The 17925-nt window shown below is 46.1% G+C and overlaps 2 protein-coding genes across 21 annotated transcripts in view; both read left to right on the top strand.

Moving 5' to 3' along the window:
- The window catches only part of LOC125956033 (protein phosphatase 1 regulatory subunit 12A-like), a 67619-nt gene extending 62456 nt beyond the window's left edge, over positions 1 to 5163 (top strand). For 11 of the 13 annotated variants that reach the window (XR_007469130.1, XR_007469138.1, XR_007469135.1 and 8 more), the window contains 2 exons: positions 477 to 1391; positions 2744 to 5163. Coding sequence is in view for 2 of the 13 variants with exons in the window: in XM_049687488.1 (XP_049543445.1) it covers positions 477 to 596 (120 nt within the window). In the remaining 11 variants the exon portion in view is untranslated. Of the gene's footprint in view, positions 1 to 476; positions 2673 to 2743 lie in introns of those variants that run through there. The other 2 variants (XM_049687489.1, XM_049687488.1) reach the window with 2 other exon arrangements.
- A 1911-nt stretch (positions 5164 to 7074) lies between these two features.
- The window catches only part of LOC125958324 (hornerin), a 96215-nt gene continuing 85364 nt past the window's right edge, over positions 7075 to 17925 (top strand). For 7 of the 8 annotated variants that reach the window (XM_049691599.1, XM_049691596.1, XM_049691595.1 and 4 more), the window contains exons 1-2: positions 7092 to 7181; positions 10207 to 11051. The gene's annotated coding sequence lies outside the window, so the exon portion shown is untranslated. Of the gene's footprint in view, positions 7182 to 10203; positions 11052 to 17925 lie in introns of all 8 variants that reach the window. The other variant, XM_049691594.1, reaches the window with a different exon arrangement.

The raw sequence follows: 17925 nt of genomic DNA, 5'->3' as shown, positions 1-17925 counted from the left end.
ATCTGTACACAATACATCCAGTTATCGTGTTTCGTTCCACTGTGCGTTCCTCAACCCTATCACCTATTGATATCTCACTCCACATTGATCACTTTTGTTTTGTCGATTCGTTTTCTTTTTTGTTTCTTTTGCTGTGTTTTGTTATCATCCACCAATATTCATCAATTGTCTCGTGTCTATCTTGCAATTCGTCTGTACCACTTTCTAAAAGGTTTTCTGGGGAAATTATCCAGCCCCATATTTCGTGTCATTCATATTAAATTCCCATTTTTCAGGCATCTGTAACCGAATAATTGTGGACAAGTTGTGGCTAAAATCTGTTTATATCTTTTTCTTCTCTTTTTCTCTCTCCCTCTCTCTCTCTTTCTCTTTTGGACGGTTTTTAACACTCCCTACCTGTGATTCTGTTCCTCTCGAATTTGGTTTTTTCGCTCTACAATCGTTGCGGGAATCTTGATTTGTTCGCGGTTTATCAGTTGATGCAAAAGTATAAAACCGAAAACGAACGTCTGCGTGCCGAGAATCGAGCCCTAACGCGTGTCGTATCAAAGCTTACCACATCGGCGCAGAATCAAATGCAAACTAATAAGCAATAGTGGCGGCTAGTGTTATGTTGAAAGCCTACCATTCTCGTAGTTCCCGTACCAGCCGGCCGTTCCCGAGCGTTGTTAGAGGGGCTAATGGTAGGCCGAGTGAGAGCAACATATGTGCCAAATGTATGCGTGGCCAATCATACACATCGGCGAGATACGGAAGCCGAGCTTTCAATTATAGTACACTATCCGAATGATCCGGTAGAATGGCGATCGCGAGATCGATAGAAAAGGTGCGACTTTCATTGCACGTGTTACATCACTCACATCGTTCGATCGATCGAACGAGCATATATTCGAAGCAGAGATAAATTGTGAATTGAGTTGTTGTATATACAACTACATATTCGCTCTCGCCTCGTCTTTCTTTCTTTTCCCCCTCTCTCTCTATCTCTATCTCTATTGTGGCTAGAAGCAAATAGACGAAAGGAAATGTTTGAACAATTTTGTTTTTTATGGTTTTTGAAAATTGTTTGAGTGGCATCGGTTGGTACGCTAGGGCATGTTTGATTTTTGCACTTGGCATCTCGGTTACTTCGTCGGATATTTGATTGAATCAGCTAGTAGGAATCGGAATTGTGGCGTCGGAATAATACGTACAGATGGCAGTTTGTACCTTCAACAACAACCACCACCACCGCGGTCAACGTTCATCGTCACTACCAAACAACTATCCATCATCATCACAACTACTACCACCACCACCACCACCTTCGCAACAACCAAGTGCCTTCTGAAGCGCAATCTATCCTATCCAACTCCGACACTCTTGACGGCAAGCGATGTGAACCGATTTCGGTACGATCCAAGGTTCTATCTCTCTGACTTTCTGTGCCTCTCTTAATATCTTTCTCTCCCTCTCCTTTCCTCTATCACACTAGTGTTTTACATCTGTTTCTGTTCGCGTGTGTGTGTGTGCGCGTGCGCGTGTGTGTGATGAAGGATTCTGCTCGCCATTTTGTTAACCGTTTTCCTGTTTTGCACTTATCGAAAACTCTTTTCACTGATTGTACTTTCTCTTACACCTTCTGAAAAAGTTGAAGCACAAAAAACACTCTTCCTCTGGTTTTGGCACCACTTCGTTTTCAGTTCTGATAATCTATTTTTGTGTTTCGTTTTGTTCTGTTCTTTACACACAACAGGATATACTGAATGCTCAGCTAATTGTCGTTATTTTATGCATTTGATCTATTAATATCTAACCAAGACACTTGCTCCACGAGTTTTATACGTTTTAATTTTTTTTCGTCTTGTCATGCACGTAATGCATCATTTTCACACTACTTACCATTCGTTCACGTTGTTGTCATCGAGTGTTAATCAAAGGTTAAGCGTATACGTACGTTTTGAAAGGTTTTCGTCTGCTTTCAAAACGTGTTTCTTTATTTTGCTTCAAAATTATTCTACCTTGAAACCTTTCTACATTATTGGAATACAAATGATCGGTTCGTATCATTACTACACCTTTTCGCTAGTTGGTTATGATATCTCTTTGCTAAACCCTCTCCCACTAAGGCGTTCGTTATTGTGTTGCTGTGTATAGTGTTGTTGTTTTCCGTTGTTACTGTTGCTGTTGCTGTTATCCCAATGGTCGATATGATACGTTTCGATTCGGATCTGTTTCCTTTCTCAATCTCTACATAAACCACATCCAAAGGTGACTTTTCCCTGGCTTTCCTATACACGAACATACACAACAGACTCTTACACTACACCTGGTATGTTGTGCCCACAAATGCTTAATATTTCTCCTTGAATTGTATTTGTTTCTGATAAAGACATGTATAACGGCGTAAATGTTTATTGGTTAATTATTCCTCAAAATTATTTGTTACAAAAGCACTGCCTGAAGTGCCCGATTTTGTATATATCTGTATTTGGATACTAACAGATCCGTCGCAGGCATTTTTTCCTGTTTCTATCTATAGCTGTTTGTTGTGTAAAAGTATAGTAACTTAACTGTTTATTCGCTTCTGGAACAAGTTTAATAAAGGTTTCTCGTTGTCTTTTCTACTTTCTTCGCTCCTAACATATTGCTTGTTATTTGTTATTAACCTCTTTCCAGCACCGCAGCGCAGACAAGAACTATTTTCACTAATATTTCCTTTTATTATATATTTTTTCCTTTCGAATTCTTCCGCAACATCCAGCAATTGGAAGCCCTTAAAACGGAAAACCAACGCCTTAAGGACGAGAACGGTGCCCTCATCCGGGTGATCAGCAAGCTGAGCAGATAATGATGACACGCTTGCCGGGCAGGGACATCTTTGCATGATTACAGGTGTGTGGGCGTTATGACCTTATGGCATTCGAAAGTGGAAAGGCTAGGCTAAAAGATTTAAAGAGAAGGAAGGTTAAAGATTTCAACTGCACAGGGACACGCGTGGAACCACCCCCCGTTAGCTGTAGTGAGCAGCACGTCCAAGATTAAGTATATGTGTGTGTGTGTGTGTCTTATGTTTCGCATTTCGTCGTCCATACAGATGGACAGTATATAGCAGCAGCATTCACTGTTTGTTTTTATTTTGGCCATGTTTAGTCGTTTCAACCAAAATTCACCAAAATTGTCATAAACATTTTTTTTACTAATTGGACGGTTAAAAAAAATTGCGCCCATGTTGTACAGCCGTTGGAAGGGGTTGGACGATCCAGAATACCTTTACCTTGAGGGTGGAGTTCTTTTTTAAGTTGAATTAGTTTGTCTATTTTTTCTGTTTTCTCTATACCCACCGCCATGATGTGGGATAATCCTTATCGGGAATTAACTATGAATGTGCGATTGTGGGGTGGTTCAATTCTACTACTACTAGAGGCATTTTATCGGGTGTGATGATTCGTTGCAGATTCCGAGAATTGTTGAACGATCGCACACGCGCTATTAGTTAGTGACACGCTTTGTGTCGAAAGTTTTCCTCCTGCCCTTTATGCTACGACCGGTATGATGTAACACAGAGCTTTTACAATTGTTTTAGGCAATCTGGAGAGTGGTAAAAAGTAAACAAGCTATCTCCTTCGAACGATCCTATAGATCATATGTTCGTATTAGTGGAACAGGCAAAATGAAAATTAAAGTTACAGAGAAAAAGAAAGAAAGAGAGAGAGAGAGAGAGAGAGAGAGAGAGAGAGAGAGAGCAAGAGAAAGATAGAGAAGAAAGGTAGCTAGTTATGAGAATGTTCTGTGTTTTCTAGTTTTGTTAGCTATCATCGGCGATGATGTTTGTTTGTTTGTAAAAATGGCTCCCATTCGAACCAAGAGAGTCTAGCGAGTGACAACGGCGTGAAGAAGGAGGCAATAGGACTCTTGAGGGTGAAACCGTGTGCTAGCTGGAGGGAAATGTCCACAAACACTAATGCGCAGGTTATAAAAAAAATCAACTGAAAACCGAACAATAATTATAGGTAGAAGTAATCGAAAGCAGCGCGATTGTAGCAACGAACCCAGGCATGAGCAATAGCGAATGGCGAACTGGATGCTGCTAGTGAAACGCGTAGATGTTTATGCTGTTTAAGCGGAAGGTAACAAAAGAAAAATGCTGACAAACAGTTTACATAGGTTTATATTTATAGTGTGGTAAGCGTGGAAAGAAAGAAAGAATGGAAAGAGTTATCTTGCGTCATGCATCATACTCCTGCGCGCATACCGAGAAACAGAACGAAAACCACCACCCTCGATAGCCACACAATCCACGTCGGACCGGACAGCAGACGACAGCATTAAGAAACAAAAAGTGCATGATACTATTTATATGCATACCTATACATATAGCCCCATTATGCTGTGACGAATTCAGATGCAAGGAATCGCATACTCACTAATCAAGAAGAAAGGAACGGAAAATCAAATAAACCCATTACTACATACTACAATAAGCCTACCACACAGCACACCGAGGCGCAGAGAGGCAGACGAAACGGCGATGAATAGCTATTATTTTCCAAACTATTCTCTGGCCAACGGTAGCCCGTTATTTTGTTCTTTGTGGTTGGGTTTTTGTCGAAAACACATCTGGTTGTTTCATCTGAAATTTGTTCTGCTAGAGTGGCGGACCATCGCAGGCGGAACGATCGACAAACGCAGATGTTTCATCGTTCGCTGTTGCTTTTGTTTGATCTCGTTTGATTTCGTATTCGGACAAACTTGTTGGATGGGGTTTCTGACAATTTTCTCTGATCAACACATACGGCCGCGCATTGCAAGGATAGGATTACTGGAAAAGTGGACGACATTTCCACATTCACATTGGGATGTTGCATTATGCCAATGTAGAAAACATTGTGTGAATGCGGAATGGACATACATGATGCGGTGTGGGGGGCATTGCCAATTTGGAATTCAATTGAAATCACCATAGTCGCCTACATACACACAGACTCAAACACAAGCGCATACATTTTTATCACTTGCATATGTCTATTTTGCGTCATTGTCCATTAAACGATTAATTATCTTTACTGTTCTTACTACCTTTGTAATTATCATTATTATTATGATTAATATTATATTATTATTATTATTATTATTATTATTATTATTAGGTTGAATGGTAAACTAAAAACATGAACAAATAAAAGAACGAAAAGAAAAACGAACCGTCATTCACTAAATCGTTTATTCCGAACGAACGAAGTATAAACTGCTGCGGTCAGTGGAACATATTTATTCCCGATGTTATCCATTACCGGGAGGCCTAAGAACCATCCGGGAGGCCTAAGAAGTCTTTACGGGCTGGGTCGTCGTCTGCCATTCTCATGCCCAGCCCACCGAAGCCGGGCGAGTCTCATGCGCTGCGTCCCTTCCCACACATGGGGCCAAATATCCTTCTGAGAGCTCTCCTCTTGAACGCGGATAAGAGGGCTTCGTCCATTCCGGATAGTATCCAAGTCTCAGAGGCGTATGTGAGCACCGGTACTATATACGTCGTATACAGTCCCAGCTTCGTCCTTCTCGGCTGATTTCTCGAGTGGATTAGTTTCCGAAGGCTAAAGTATGACCGGTTGGCTGCTAGCATCCTAGTGCGAATCTCTTGTGTTGTATCATTGTCAGTGCTAACTCTGGACCCTAAGTCGGTGAAGTTCTCGACGACTTCGATCGTTTTGTCACCGATCAGTACGCCACCAGCAAGCATATTAGGTTAAATAGCTTAATAAATTTGCTTCGTTGACCTCCATTCAAAGGTTTCTTGCCGCTTGCTCTATCCGTATGAAGGCTTGCGTTACACTGGAGAGTCTAAGGCAAATTATATCTATATCATCAGCGTAGGGCAGGATCGGGCGATCGGAATGATGTGGGTCTAAGAATTGTTGATTTTGTTCTAGATAGGGAGGTGATCCACCGGATCCAGCGGTGGGCCACCTTGCGGATGCTTCCGTGTTTCCCTGGCCGTAGATTCGGCCGCTCGGAACAAACTGCTTTTGCTTCAACTTCAGGTGCATTACTGCAGGTCCTGGGGCATGATCAGAAAATTGTGGAGCATTGTACGAACGCTCTGAAGTCGGCTGAAGTATTCTCTGCAGGCGGAAAGCACCACTCGATGCACCGGCGACCACGTGTTGTCGCTAAACTCCAGTACTAGGTCGTAGGAGCTCCTTTTTCCGGAAGAGGCCTTCCCGATAATGCACCGTCTCGTTGTTATTGCTTTTTTGTTGCAATTTGCATTCACTTATGCCGCAAAAAATGAGAAAAAATCGGAAGTGCCGGAGAATAAAAAACGAATTTCCGTGCAACAACCGTTTTAATTGCGCGTTAAAACTTTCGAGCACCTTCGAAAACTGCTTCCCAGATTTTCCAGGAGTCGAAAATTCCGCGGCTCCTCGAGCTCGAAATAATGGAGCAGCTCGAAATAATGGTCAAAATTAAAATAAATTAAGGCACGGTGGGATTTTTTGGTTAAATTACTGCTCGATTCGTATATCTCACGCACCTCGACTTCGAGCACTCACTCCCCTCTCGCTCTAACACGTGGTGTGCGAGCGAGAAAGAACGTCTGAACTCCTTAACTCAGGGGGTATAAACAGAAAAGGCGCCGCGGAAAGGAAGAAAAAGACGGTCGATCTATTTTTCGTAGCAGCGAGAGAGAGATAGCAAATAAATTTGATCGATGTGTGTGTGAAGCCCCGCTTGTGTAGCTACACGCTTGGTACTCTGCCGAACCGAAAAAGGGGAAATGTACTGGATTGAAATGGGAATGATTTGTTCTTTCTCCTTGCCGCGCGCTTTAAATGATTCGCAAAATATTGAACTGCTAATAAAGGGAAGCAAAGTTAACGTTGAGATATTCCTTTAATTCAAGATTTTTGGTTACAACGAACGTACGCACACAATCGCACACCGCGATGCGCATGAGTTTGTGAAACACGCATGACGCCATCTTCTTCGCACTCGTGTCGGTTGGTTCTTCCGTCTCGCTCTTCGCATGCCGCCGGCGTTTGTGTGCGTGTGGTGTCGTTGCAGCTAGCGCTAGAAGCAGATCCGCAGCCAGAAGCCGTGGTCTCTCGGAGGACGTCGATCCGTTTTCAAAATGGCCAACTTTTGCGGATTCGTGGTCGCAGGCAGCGTTGCGTGAAGCGGTGGAGCAGCAGCAGCAGCGAGTGAGTGAATTATCCCCCCACGTGTGCCCTTCAATTTCACCGTTCGTGCGTGCGTGCGTGACTGCAGAACGAGAAAACTCCGCTCCGCGAGCGCGAGGGCCCACGGTGAAAAGAGTGTTAGCGGCGGTTAAGAAGAGGAAGAAGAGGGTACACCATCATCAAGCGCGGCGGGTTAACCGGCGGTCCCGTGGTGAAATTAAAACGGTCTCAACGGTGTCAAAGCGGTCAACGGATGATGCGAAGCGCGGTGGCTAGTACCGCCGGAAGTGCCAGCCAGCCAGAAGCAGAAGTTTCCGTAAAAAAGCGTGTGTGTGTGTAGGTGTGTGTGCATTTGTATGCTGCAGCGAGCGGACGCTGAAGATGCGTATTCTCTCCCCGCAGAGAAGAGATTCGTGGGAGCTGGCGGGGGGTGGCGAGAGGGGCTGGTGCATGACCAAAGCTTGTTTCCGCCGTCGTCAACCCGTTTCGTGTGTATGTCAACACACGACGCTACTCCGTCGTCATCGTCGTCCTTCTGAGGTGGCTCTGTCGCTAGAAAGTTTGTGATTTTTGAGTGCATGCGTGTGTGTGTTGCAAGGCGGGATGATGTGAGAATTAATCATTTGTAGTGCGTGCCCACTCCCTTCGCCGAAGCGAAGTGTGGGGAATCATAAAAGAAGAAGAGAAGAAGAAGAACAAACGCCATGACCGCCGCCACCGACCACAGGCACACATACATGCGCGACAAGCATCGCGACCACACTACCACACTGCTGCACCGTCATCGCAGCCATCATCATCATCATCATCGTCATCGTCACCCAGCCGATGACATCGATCCGATGATTCCCTCCGCACCCGCACCCCTCCTCCTGGGGTGACGTACAGCGGCGCAAAACGGAAGGAAGAAGACAATCTTTGTCCATCATCCGTCCATCCGCCAGATTTTATGAACCGACGCGGGTCGTGCTGCCCTCTCCGAAATGCGCGTCGTGTGCGTATGCGTGGCTATTTTATTTTTCTGTGTTTGCAAGATGAGGTACAATTTTCGGATTTATCACTCGATAAATCCCCCCACGGTGTGTGCCCTTCTTTTTGGTCATTTTTGTTTTATTGATGTATGCTTTGGCTCCGGTTTCGACGTGACAGAATGCGGTGTGTGCGTGCAAAGAGAAGACAACTGCATCTTTTTGTTTGTCTTTCCTCCCCTTTCGATTGTTTTTTAAGAAGAAAAAAACGGTGTTAATAGTTTGCCAAGAAACCGACGAGAGAAAAAGTCTCTGGTTGCTCCGTTGAGCACAGGTTCAGTTGTGCGTAAAATGATAAAATTGAATCGAGTTTCCGGAATGCTTGTCGGAGTGGTTGTGAATTGATTGATGAAGCGAAAAGCAGGCGTGAAAGGGGAACCTTACGACGACTCCATTATTGTTGGCCGCTGTTTTTGCGGTCGCACAACACACATCCCAGCCGCACACGTGCATTGTCCTGCGGTGTTTGACTATATGCGTGTGCGTGTGTGTGTTCGTGCGTCTGTTTCGCCGGAAGGATTCGGAAATGTGCTCCTCGGTGGAAGACGACGCCAGGCAGGACGAATTATGCTTACCCGCCACCGACAGTCATGATTGGCGCAGACGGCGCAAAATGGCATATTTTGTTGTGAACACGAACACACACGCACCCGCATTGGAGTGTGTGTTGGTGGAGAATGAAGAAAAACGCATGAATTAAAGTTAAGGCTCGGCGGCGGTCGTAACCCGGTAACCATCCAACGGAAAAGGCATTTGTCTGGAATGCTCAGCATAAATTACCTTTGGATCATTTGCAAAAAAGCGGCTCGCATCTCGGATTACTAGCCGCTACTCCGTCGTCCTTTCGATTTTATGTGTGTGTGTATGTGTGTGTGTGGGGTGGTTGTTGCAAAGCGAGCGTCACTTTTCAGGACGATTTAGCAGCGCAGTCACACAAACACACGTATAAAAACATCCCACGGTGTGTGTGTGTGTGCATCGGCGCAACAGCGAGATGTACGCGGTTAGCAAACAACCTTCTCAGCAAACGGCGGACACACGCACACTCTGCAAGTTGCATATCTCGTGCATCCTTTCTGTGCGAATCGGAAGGATCTGTTTAAAAAAAACGGACGAAGAATCGCGCGCGCGAAAGGATCTTGGAGCGCGGGATCACGCTTTTGAGAGAGAGAGAGGCAGAAGCACAAAAAGAGAAGAGACCTGAAGACGATGGAAGCGAGGGGGAGTCATCGACACAAAGCCCTCGCACACAAAACGCACACTCTGACGAATATTTCGCTGGCGCGCACGCACACACAAGCAACCGATAAATGCGTACACGGCTCCACACGGGATCAAAGCTCCCGCACGCCTATGTGTGTGTGCTTAGAGCAAGAGCATGAACGGAACGTGCAGAGGGAGCAGGCGGCGGGCGATCATTAAATTAGCATAAACAATCATGTTCGCAGTTTGTCTCGTAAATTAATTTCAATTGATTACCCACCCCACCAAGCTTGCACGACACACGCACTAAACAATATTGGCACTGACGGGGCCTTTCCGCATTTTTCATAAATTCTCGAGTCTCCTTTCCCTCCACGTATCGCACGGTCCCGCTCTACATCCAATCGATTAATGGAAATGCATGACAGAGTGCAGTATGTAATGCTGCAAATGTGCCATGGATAACATTTCATAAACTGGAAACGGGTTAATGGAAACGGGGTAACGGGCAGTGTCTTTTCTTATGTTGCATGTTATGAGGCAGCTTAAACACGTTTTGTTCTGGACAGCGTTAATGAGTTTTTCGACGACACATAGCCCGTTATGATGTTGAAGATGTTTCGTTTGTTCTGCGGTATGAGCAAGGATGATCATGAAGAGCATGGCAGTGCAACGTGTTGAAAACAGCTTTCCATTTTAGTGAACCACGCATCACCGTAATGCAAAAAATGCATTTTTCGCGCATCGCATCGCACCTGGGGAAGCAGGATTAATTAAATGCGCTTTTCTTCTATCCGTCTTCCACCCAACAGCAGCAGGCGCAGGCGAATGGTGGTCCAGCAGAGCGCCCCATAGAGAGAGCCTAAAGCGATCGCGCCGCGCGTGTGTGTGAGTGTGTTTGTGTGTTTGTACTCGATGGTTCCTTCAAATGTCCTGCACATTATCCTTGCATCGGAAGTGTATGTATGAATGTTTGATTAGTGTTTGTTGAAGAAAAGTGCAACACAAAAAACAACGGTTTCCGTGCATATGTGCGTGTGTGTGTGAAAATGTGAAAAAGTGAGCGATTAATCCCGGTTGTTTGCTGAGGAAGGAAAGCAAAAAAAAAAACAAGCCACCGGAAGTGCACAGGAATAAGGATCAAATATACTGCCAACGCAGCCGATGTATGTGTGCTTGTGGTTCGTTTGAAAAGCAGTTAAACAAGGAAGAGTGCATTATTTGTACAACAAGAAGAAAAAAGAGAGAATGCAAAATACCAATCATCAAAGCGTGCTCTGCTTCAGTGTTTCTCGTGTGCGAAGGATTGTGTTTCGCCAAACCGTTGTGGATACCGTTTTTTCCCCCCAGTCCTGCATGCCGTAAATCGATACCTCGCTGGTCAGTCGCACGTGTGTAATAGCGTTAAATAGTCGCAGAAACAACATCTGTCGATGTCGCCGTGGTTTTTTTGTGTCTGGTGTCGTGAGTGTGAAACAATAACACACTGTGTTTGTTGAGTGAGTCGCAAGTGGTCGAAGACGAAATTGGCGAAAGGGAGTTGAAATTACGCGCAGCATTAACAATATCTGGAGTAGTGTGTGGAGCGCGCACTTAGTGTTCATCGATCATCGGCCAGGCCAGGAGGTGAAGAAACAGCCTCTCAAGGGCTTTTCGAGAGGTAAGTGGTCTTCTTCTTACTGGATCAATGATGATTGGCTGCTGCTGGTGGCCCTCGCCAAACGAGAAACGAGGATCTCGTTAGATCAATCAATCGTGAAAGAGAGAGCGAGAGGAAGGTAATTGACCCCCTCAAGCAGACAGAGCGCCCCCGTACACACGATTGGCCAGAGATTGTAGGGAAATTAGGTAATCACCCATCAGTGGGATTTCCTCGGGAATGCGATATGATACACTAATGATATGCTGCCGGTTCGGTTTCGATCAATGGCAAACGGGGGAGCTTTGAGAGATGCTTTTATTGAATGTTTATCGCATCGCTGAGCTCTGTAGGAGCAGTAGAACCATAATTGAAGTACTCTCCGCGTAGATTGTAATATTTTGTCAAAGTTTCCTCAGTTTTTTCACTCGCTCTCTTCCAATTATGATCGAACGCCATCTTGAGGATTGCTGCGATTGTCAAAGGAAAAATGGTATTTTGGATCTCGCTTGATTTTATGACAATTTGTATTATTGACACACGGCATGCGGAAACATACGTCGTTCACCCATGAACCACGGCCCCCCCATAAAGCCATTAAAGCGATAAGTGGTCATTAGTAGTAGCAGCGGTGGAGTAGCGCAGTAACGAGGGACATCGGAAATATTCCCGATCCCCCCAACGGTGGCCGCGAGGTCAGCGCCTATTTTAAGACGTGGCGTTTCGTGGCCTTTACTACCCAGAGAGAGCGCGCCTGTGTGTGTGCAAGTACCCATGGCACTTACTTCCAGCGGGAGCTTGGAAGGTAAACTCCCTAGGAGGGGCTTATAATAACGCCAATTTGCGGTTTATGCTGCCAAATGAATATTGTTTTACATTCCGGCAACCTTTCAGCCAGCGGCAGCAATGACAAAGATATGATGCTTGCAGTGTGGTGCTCTGGCAGTGTGTGTAATGTGAAGGGAAGCGAGGTAATTAATCATAAAGGAATTTAAAATTATCGTGATAATGATGTTTGATTACTTGATTATTAACGTGAACTTAAAAGGGCAAGTGTAGCGCCTGTCACTTGCTTCTGATGGCTTGTAAATCTATTAATTGTAATGCAATGCAGTACACTTAGTGTTTGCAATTATGCTATATTGGATAAATAACCCATTTTTGCTTAATATAGTAACACCATTATTACGGTTTTGATAGGTAATAGTGGAAAATGCCGATGATGTTTATATTTGGTTTTGTGTTGAAATGTGGAGCGCATGACGTGATTGCTCATAAATGAATGAGTAATCGCTTTCCCCTAATTTACTTTGTTTGTATCTTAACAGCCGTTACCTCTCTATCGCTTCAAGTCGTCCCTTCTGCTGCTCCCCCGTTATTCCTGCCCTTTCTTGTAATTTAATCGAAATCGGTTGCTTGCCCTAGCAACAACAACTATTCGGCCTTCTTCGTTGTTGGATAGAATATGCTTCCCTAGGGGAGTTGCTACGAAAAGCCCCCGTCGTGAGCGACATAATGATGATGGAGTGGAATGAAGCGTCAAACGAGGAGCGAGCAATAAATTGCGGGGGGAGTCCGCACGAGGTCGCCCCGCTCGGCTCAATCACGGCAAACCAACTTCCGACCGAAAGCGAACGACGGAGGGGATCATCTTCTCTCTGGGTACACACATATACGGCCGACCATACTACCTCTGCCAGCCAGTCCATTTAATGGTCTGCCACAGAGCGAGTATTAAAAAGGTGGATTTCCCTAACTTTTCCTGACAACCGTGTGCCTGCCATCATATCCGGGCTTTGGCTCACCGTACGTCGGACGACGACGACGACGAGGATGACGGAAAAACGGTGTTCCGTTGTTCCGGCAAGGATGTGGAACCGGCAACCGTGGCGCCATCGTTGCGCCGCTGTGTGCTGTGCGAGTATGTGTACGCCCTAATCGCTTAATTGTATGTTCAGGGTGTGCTCGGTTTCTTGCTGTAGGTTGTATGGGGGGATAGATTTCCGATCGAATCGTCGTGGTATGGGGATGAAGAACCGATAAAAGACGTTACGTAGCTATGATTGTAAAAATGGAGGGCGGAAATTTAATTTCGATATCTGGTTAATGTTTATTAGTCTCTCTTGTGGTGGTTCTAAGCCGGGGGCTTAATTTGTGGATTGCGTCAATAGGGGTTGAATTGATAAATTTTATGACCATTTTAACCGCTGCTTACGATTTGCTTGTTTATTGTACTTTAACTCGACGCGTAATCGAGGTCGCTGGCAAATTGTTTGTATAAGACATTTTTGTCTGATTTTTGTAGTTATTTATCAGTCAAGTTCTGTTTGCCTCATTTCATGGTCATGTTGTGTTTCTGTTATACATTCAGGTTTTGCTATCATTGACACTAATACTCCTATTTAATTTGAACACCAATTCAGTATTATACCTTCCTATAGATTGGATGTTCAACTGATTAATGTTTTAGGCCAGGTAAAAAAATCTTCCGCATGGTTTGATAGAGTACATTATGCGCCATAACGGCTATTCGTTCAAATGAAATTAGAACAAATAATGCTACCAGCATGGCGATTTAATACCGACTCGAGGACTGCATTTGCATGGAGCAAATAGACAAATAGTAACAACGTTTATTTTCTTCGAAATTTTGACCATAGAATACGCGAAATGCCTATTAAATAACACCATTCGAGTTGTTGTGAAGTAAATTTCTACAACCTGTAAACATCGTTCTACCGCTAACCGATGCATGCATTAACATTAAAGCCTTACTGAACGGAAACATCAACACAAGTTTACAGTCCCACACTTGGTCATCGCTATCGGACGCTCTTGAAGTGGAACACAATGGCGATGCGTTGATTTTTAAACTTTGGCCACATCCGCCGCCCGGACAGCTAATAATTTTTAATGCAAATGATGCGTGTGCGTGAGGATGGTTAGTAGATCAGGGATAGGTTAATAAAAAAGGAGCACTACCCCCCGTTGGCTCAACAATAATCTCAAATCTGTCAACCCACGGACACGAAAGCAGCAGCAGCAGCAGCGGCGGACATGTAACACGCTGATTATTTGATCTGCTGGCAACTCATGGTATGGCGGAGGAAGACTCTGGTGGAATCGCCCACCACAGCGGTACGCCTACGAGCATGCGAGCGGCCCCATAAAGCAGATTAAGCGATTTAGCGAGGGAGTTTTGTTTACGAGAAAATCGGATTCGATTTTTATGGCCAGGCGGGCGGGCGGGCGCGCAGCAGCAGCAGCTCATCCATCGTACGGCGCGACGCGCAAGGTTTATGGTGTGGTTAGTTGGTTTGTTGGTCATTGTTGTCGTCGTTGGCGTGTTTTGGAGTTGCGCTGAGGTACAAGTTTTTTCTTTCGTCGTGCCTTTAATTCGATCATCCTTCTCGGGGCGATGATGGCTGCGGCCCCCAAAAACTGGCTGTATAGAAGGCGTCTGGCTGTATAGTCTGGATGAATCTTATGCGCTTCTCTCTCTGATGCCTTTGCTGCTGCTGCTGCTGCTGCTGCTTCGGTGGCCTCCGATGACCGTTTAACCGTGATGCCAGTTGGCATAATTATCACCCCGAAAAAAAGGGGGGAACGACGAAACGAAAGGAACCGACGAATTGTGGCTTCTTTTGTTCTTTCTCTTAACGCACCACACCAGTGCGATGCTTAGCAGGGGGAAGAGGTTACGTTTGGCCTTTTGCTGTTCTTTCCTTTCGGTTCATACGTTTCCTGTACGCTCTTCCCGCATCTTCTTATCTTGCTTGTCGCTTCCGATGTTCCATTGTGAACGCATCGGAAAGACAAAGACAGAAGCAACACACGAAAGCGTTCGTCAGAGAGTAAGAGAGAGAGAACGCCCAGAGTGCTTCAGTGTGGCCCTGTGTGTGAGGCGAAGAGACGGGCCAGGCCCAAGAAGGGAACAGACTCCCAATGGTGCGGAGCGCGCTTTTATGTTCGTGCTAATATGTTATTTAATCCATAATTTGATTTGGATGAGTCTCTCTCTCTCTCTCTCTCTCTCGGTTGGTGTGCTGCCTTCGTTCGTCGTCGTCGTCGTCGTCGTCGTCGTCGTCGTCTCGATGGGCCGGTTTCATTGCGCAAGGAACGAGAGAAGGATGACGTGACGACGGGAGGCAGGAGGTCACGGTCGCTCTCGGTGGATGATGATGGTATGGTGAATGGTTGGTTGGTCGCGCGCGCACCCCACCGGGTAGAACAAAGCCAGTCAACCGGAGCCAGCCAGCAGCGAGCGAGCAGAGCGAGATGATACGACGCGACGAATGGTCCATTGGGTTTTCGGGGTTCATTTACGGAGCAACGAAGAGGAAAACAGCGCCGGAGAACCAGCGAGTGAGATGGTGAGAGCACGGCAAAAGGACCCCCTACTGGGGGTAGTCGCTGCCTGTAGAGTCCGGTGGTCCGGTGTCGTCGTCGTGGTCGTCGTCGATGGCGGTGTATTCCGAGACCTTTTTGGCAATATTTTCCTGCGTTCCGGCCACCGGACCACCGCAGCAGCAGCCTTTCTCTCTCTTTTTCACTGACTGGCCTTTTGAAAATGAAGTCTCATCTCACTTCACCTCGCTAATCTCTCTCACAACTGCTCAGCTCACCAGTTCTCAGCTGATTAAAACGCTCACGCGCTCTCTTTCTCTCACTCACGCCATTTTGTGTTCTGACGCAAACTCCGATCGATCCTTGTGCCACCGTCGCTTGGCCTCCTTCTTCTCGTGCCTCCTTTCTTCCAGCTCATCTTACCAACTATCGGGGATATGCTGGAGCTTTGTGAAGGCATCCCACCGACGACGATGAACTGAACTCTCCCTTTTTTGTTTTTGGTAGTCTCGTGTTTTGTCGCGCTGTTTTAGCTTGATTTTACATGCTCTACCCATGTGTGTGTGTTTGCGCGTACAGGGAAAAACGTGACCTCCCTGTGTGAACAAGCATCTATACATGTCCTTCTGCTGCAACCTTGTTAATGGGTAATGCGCCAGGCACGACGACGACACCATCACCAAGTAAGCCAGCTAGCCTGCTGTGATTATGGAAATAAACACTTTACACGTCGCGCAGTCCGTCGTAATGGTTGGTGGTTCTCGCTCCAAATTGAGATGAACCACCATCATCCCCCCTTCACGGGTTTGTCATCTGTTCTTGGCGTCGTCGTCGTCGTCGCGCCTTTCGTCCTCTTTTGCAGGGACGCGGACATCATCACGCGTCTTCGTCGTTCCTTGCTGGTGGCGTCGTGGCAGAAACACCTGTGTGTGTATTGGTGAACCGGCGAGAACATGTCAAAGTAGGCGCGCTTTCATGCTACACGGCGGCGTGGCACGGCGATGGCAGTCTTATGCTCGCTCACTCGCTCTTTTGGCCATGTTCCGTGTGGGGGTTAAGCCAGCCAGCCAGCCAACGCAGAGAGCCAGGCTACTACGGTGGAGCGATGACAACCGACGGCCATGTTTGCCGCCTCGTCTTTGCTGTGTTTGTGGCTCACTCTTTTCTTCCAGTAGATGAGAGAGAGCATGAGAGAGCGAGAGGGCAACACTATGGCTTGTAAAACCGCGGATCCGATGGATAATTGATATGCAATTTATAGTGTCGTCGTCTTTCGCATTCTTCTTTGTCCCCACATCGGCCTCTCTCTTTTTTTCCTTCTTTCTCTCTTCCTTCCTTCTCTCACTCTTTGGCATCTGCTTCGATTTCTTCGTTTATTATGTTCCGCTTTGAAACCTTTTTCGTTAGCAGCGAGCAACGGCGGGGGGCTTATACGAATGCTAAACGCGCCTCCGAGACCGATTGTCGTCTGCTCTGGTGCGCCGCTTAACAATGCGCCTTGTTGTCATGTCTTGTCCTCCCCCCTCCTTTCACCGACGGTGGTATGTACAGCTTCTTGTGCATTGGCAGAAGTAAAGGGGTCCCCTCGACGAGAGCAGCAGATCACGATGTGCCCCCCCCCCCCCCCCCTACCCGCCCTCTTTTGCTGCCGTGATCGCGCTGCAACAACGATCTCAGGTCGTCACCTTATAGAGTTATGGTAATTGTGGCACCGAGAAATGAATGTTATTTGCCACCATGTTTGTCACGGCACGGTGGATGGTTCGTGTTCGGGGAATGGTGATTCGCTTCGACGATTGTCGTCGGCAACCGCCGCCGCCGCCGTGTCCCTGTGCTTGGTGATGGTGTGTGGTGTACGAGGATTATCTGTGATTAGCCGCGGCTGGTAAGATATCGGATTAGATACCGGCGAGACAGAAGACAATCATTTGAAAGGGGCTTACACGCGTTAAGCGAGCGAGACCCCGAGGCCGTGTCGCGGTCACAGGAGGAGGGGTACAGGGTGAGACCAGGTAGTAGCGTGTTAACAGCAGCGTCTTATGACGAAAACCGAAACAAGGGATAAGTTGTGTTCGTGGTTTGCACAGAAAAGGTTTAGAAGGGTTGCGCGGCAGACGCGGCAAAAGGGGTTTATAATGAGGGGGAATTTATCGCTTATAATGCAGACCACACGCACGCACGCACACACACGCGAGACTCTTGGGGGTTTCTGTAACAAACGGTCTGGAGTGTTTGACACCTTGAAAGGACATTATCCTTATTAATGGGTGGATCAGATGGCTAGCCGTTAAGTTGTTGTTAAATGTTTTTTTTGCGGGGATAAACAAACAGTTGAAATTTTTTTAGCATTGAAAACGTTGGTTTCTTCATGTTTTAAGAGTATATAACCGATTCAAAATGTGTCTAAAGAGCACCTTAGTATTCAATTGAATGATTTGAGAATTAGGGTGCGAAAAGAGCATTATTTTGCAAAAGCATGTCATAGTTATTAACTTTCGAATAATGGATGAAATATCGAATATCGAACTTTAATCGTGAGGTGCATAAA

Source organism: Anopheles darlingi, chromosome 3, assembly GCF_943734745.1.
Source record: "Anopheles darlingi chromosome 3, idAnoDarlMG_H_01, whole genome shotgun sequence".
Taxonomy (NCBI): domain Eukaryota; kingdom Metazoa; phylum Arthropoda; class Insecta; order Diptera; family Culicidae; genus Anopheles; species Anopheles darlingi.
The sequence above is the reverse complement of the archived record's forward strand: the minus strand, read 5'-3'. Positions and strand labels throughout refer to the sequence as shown.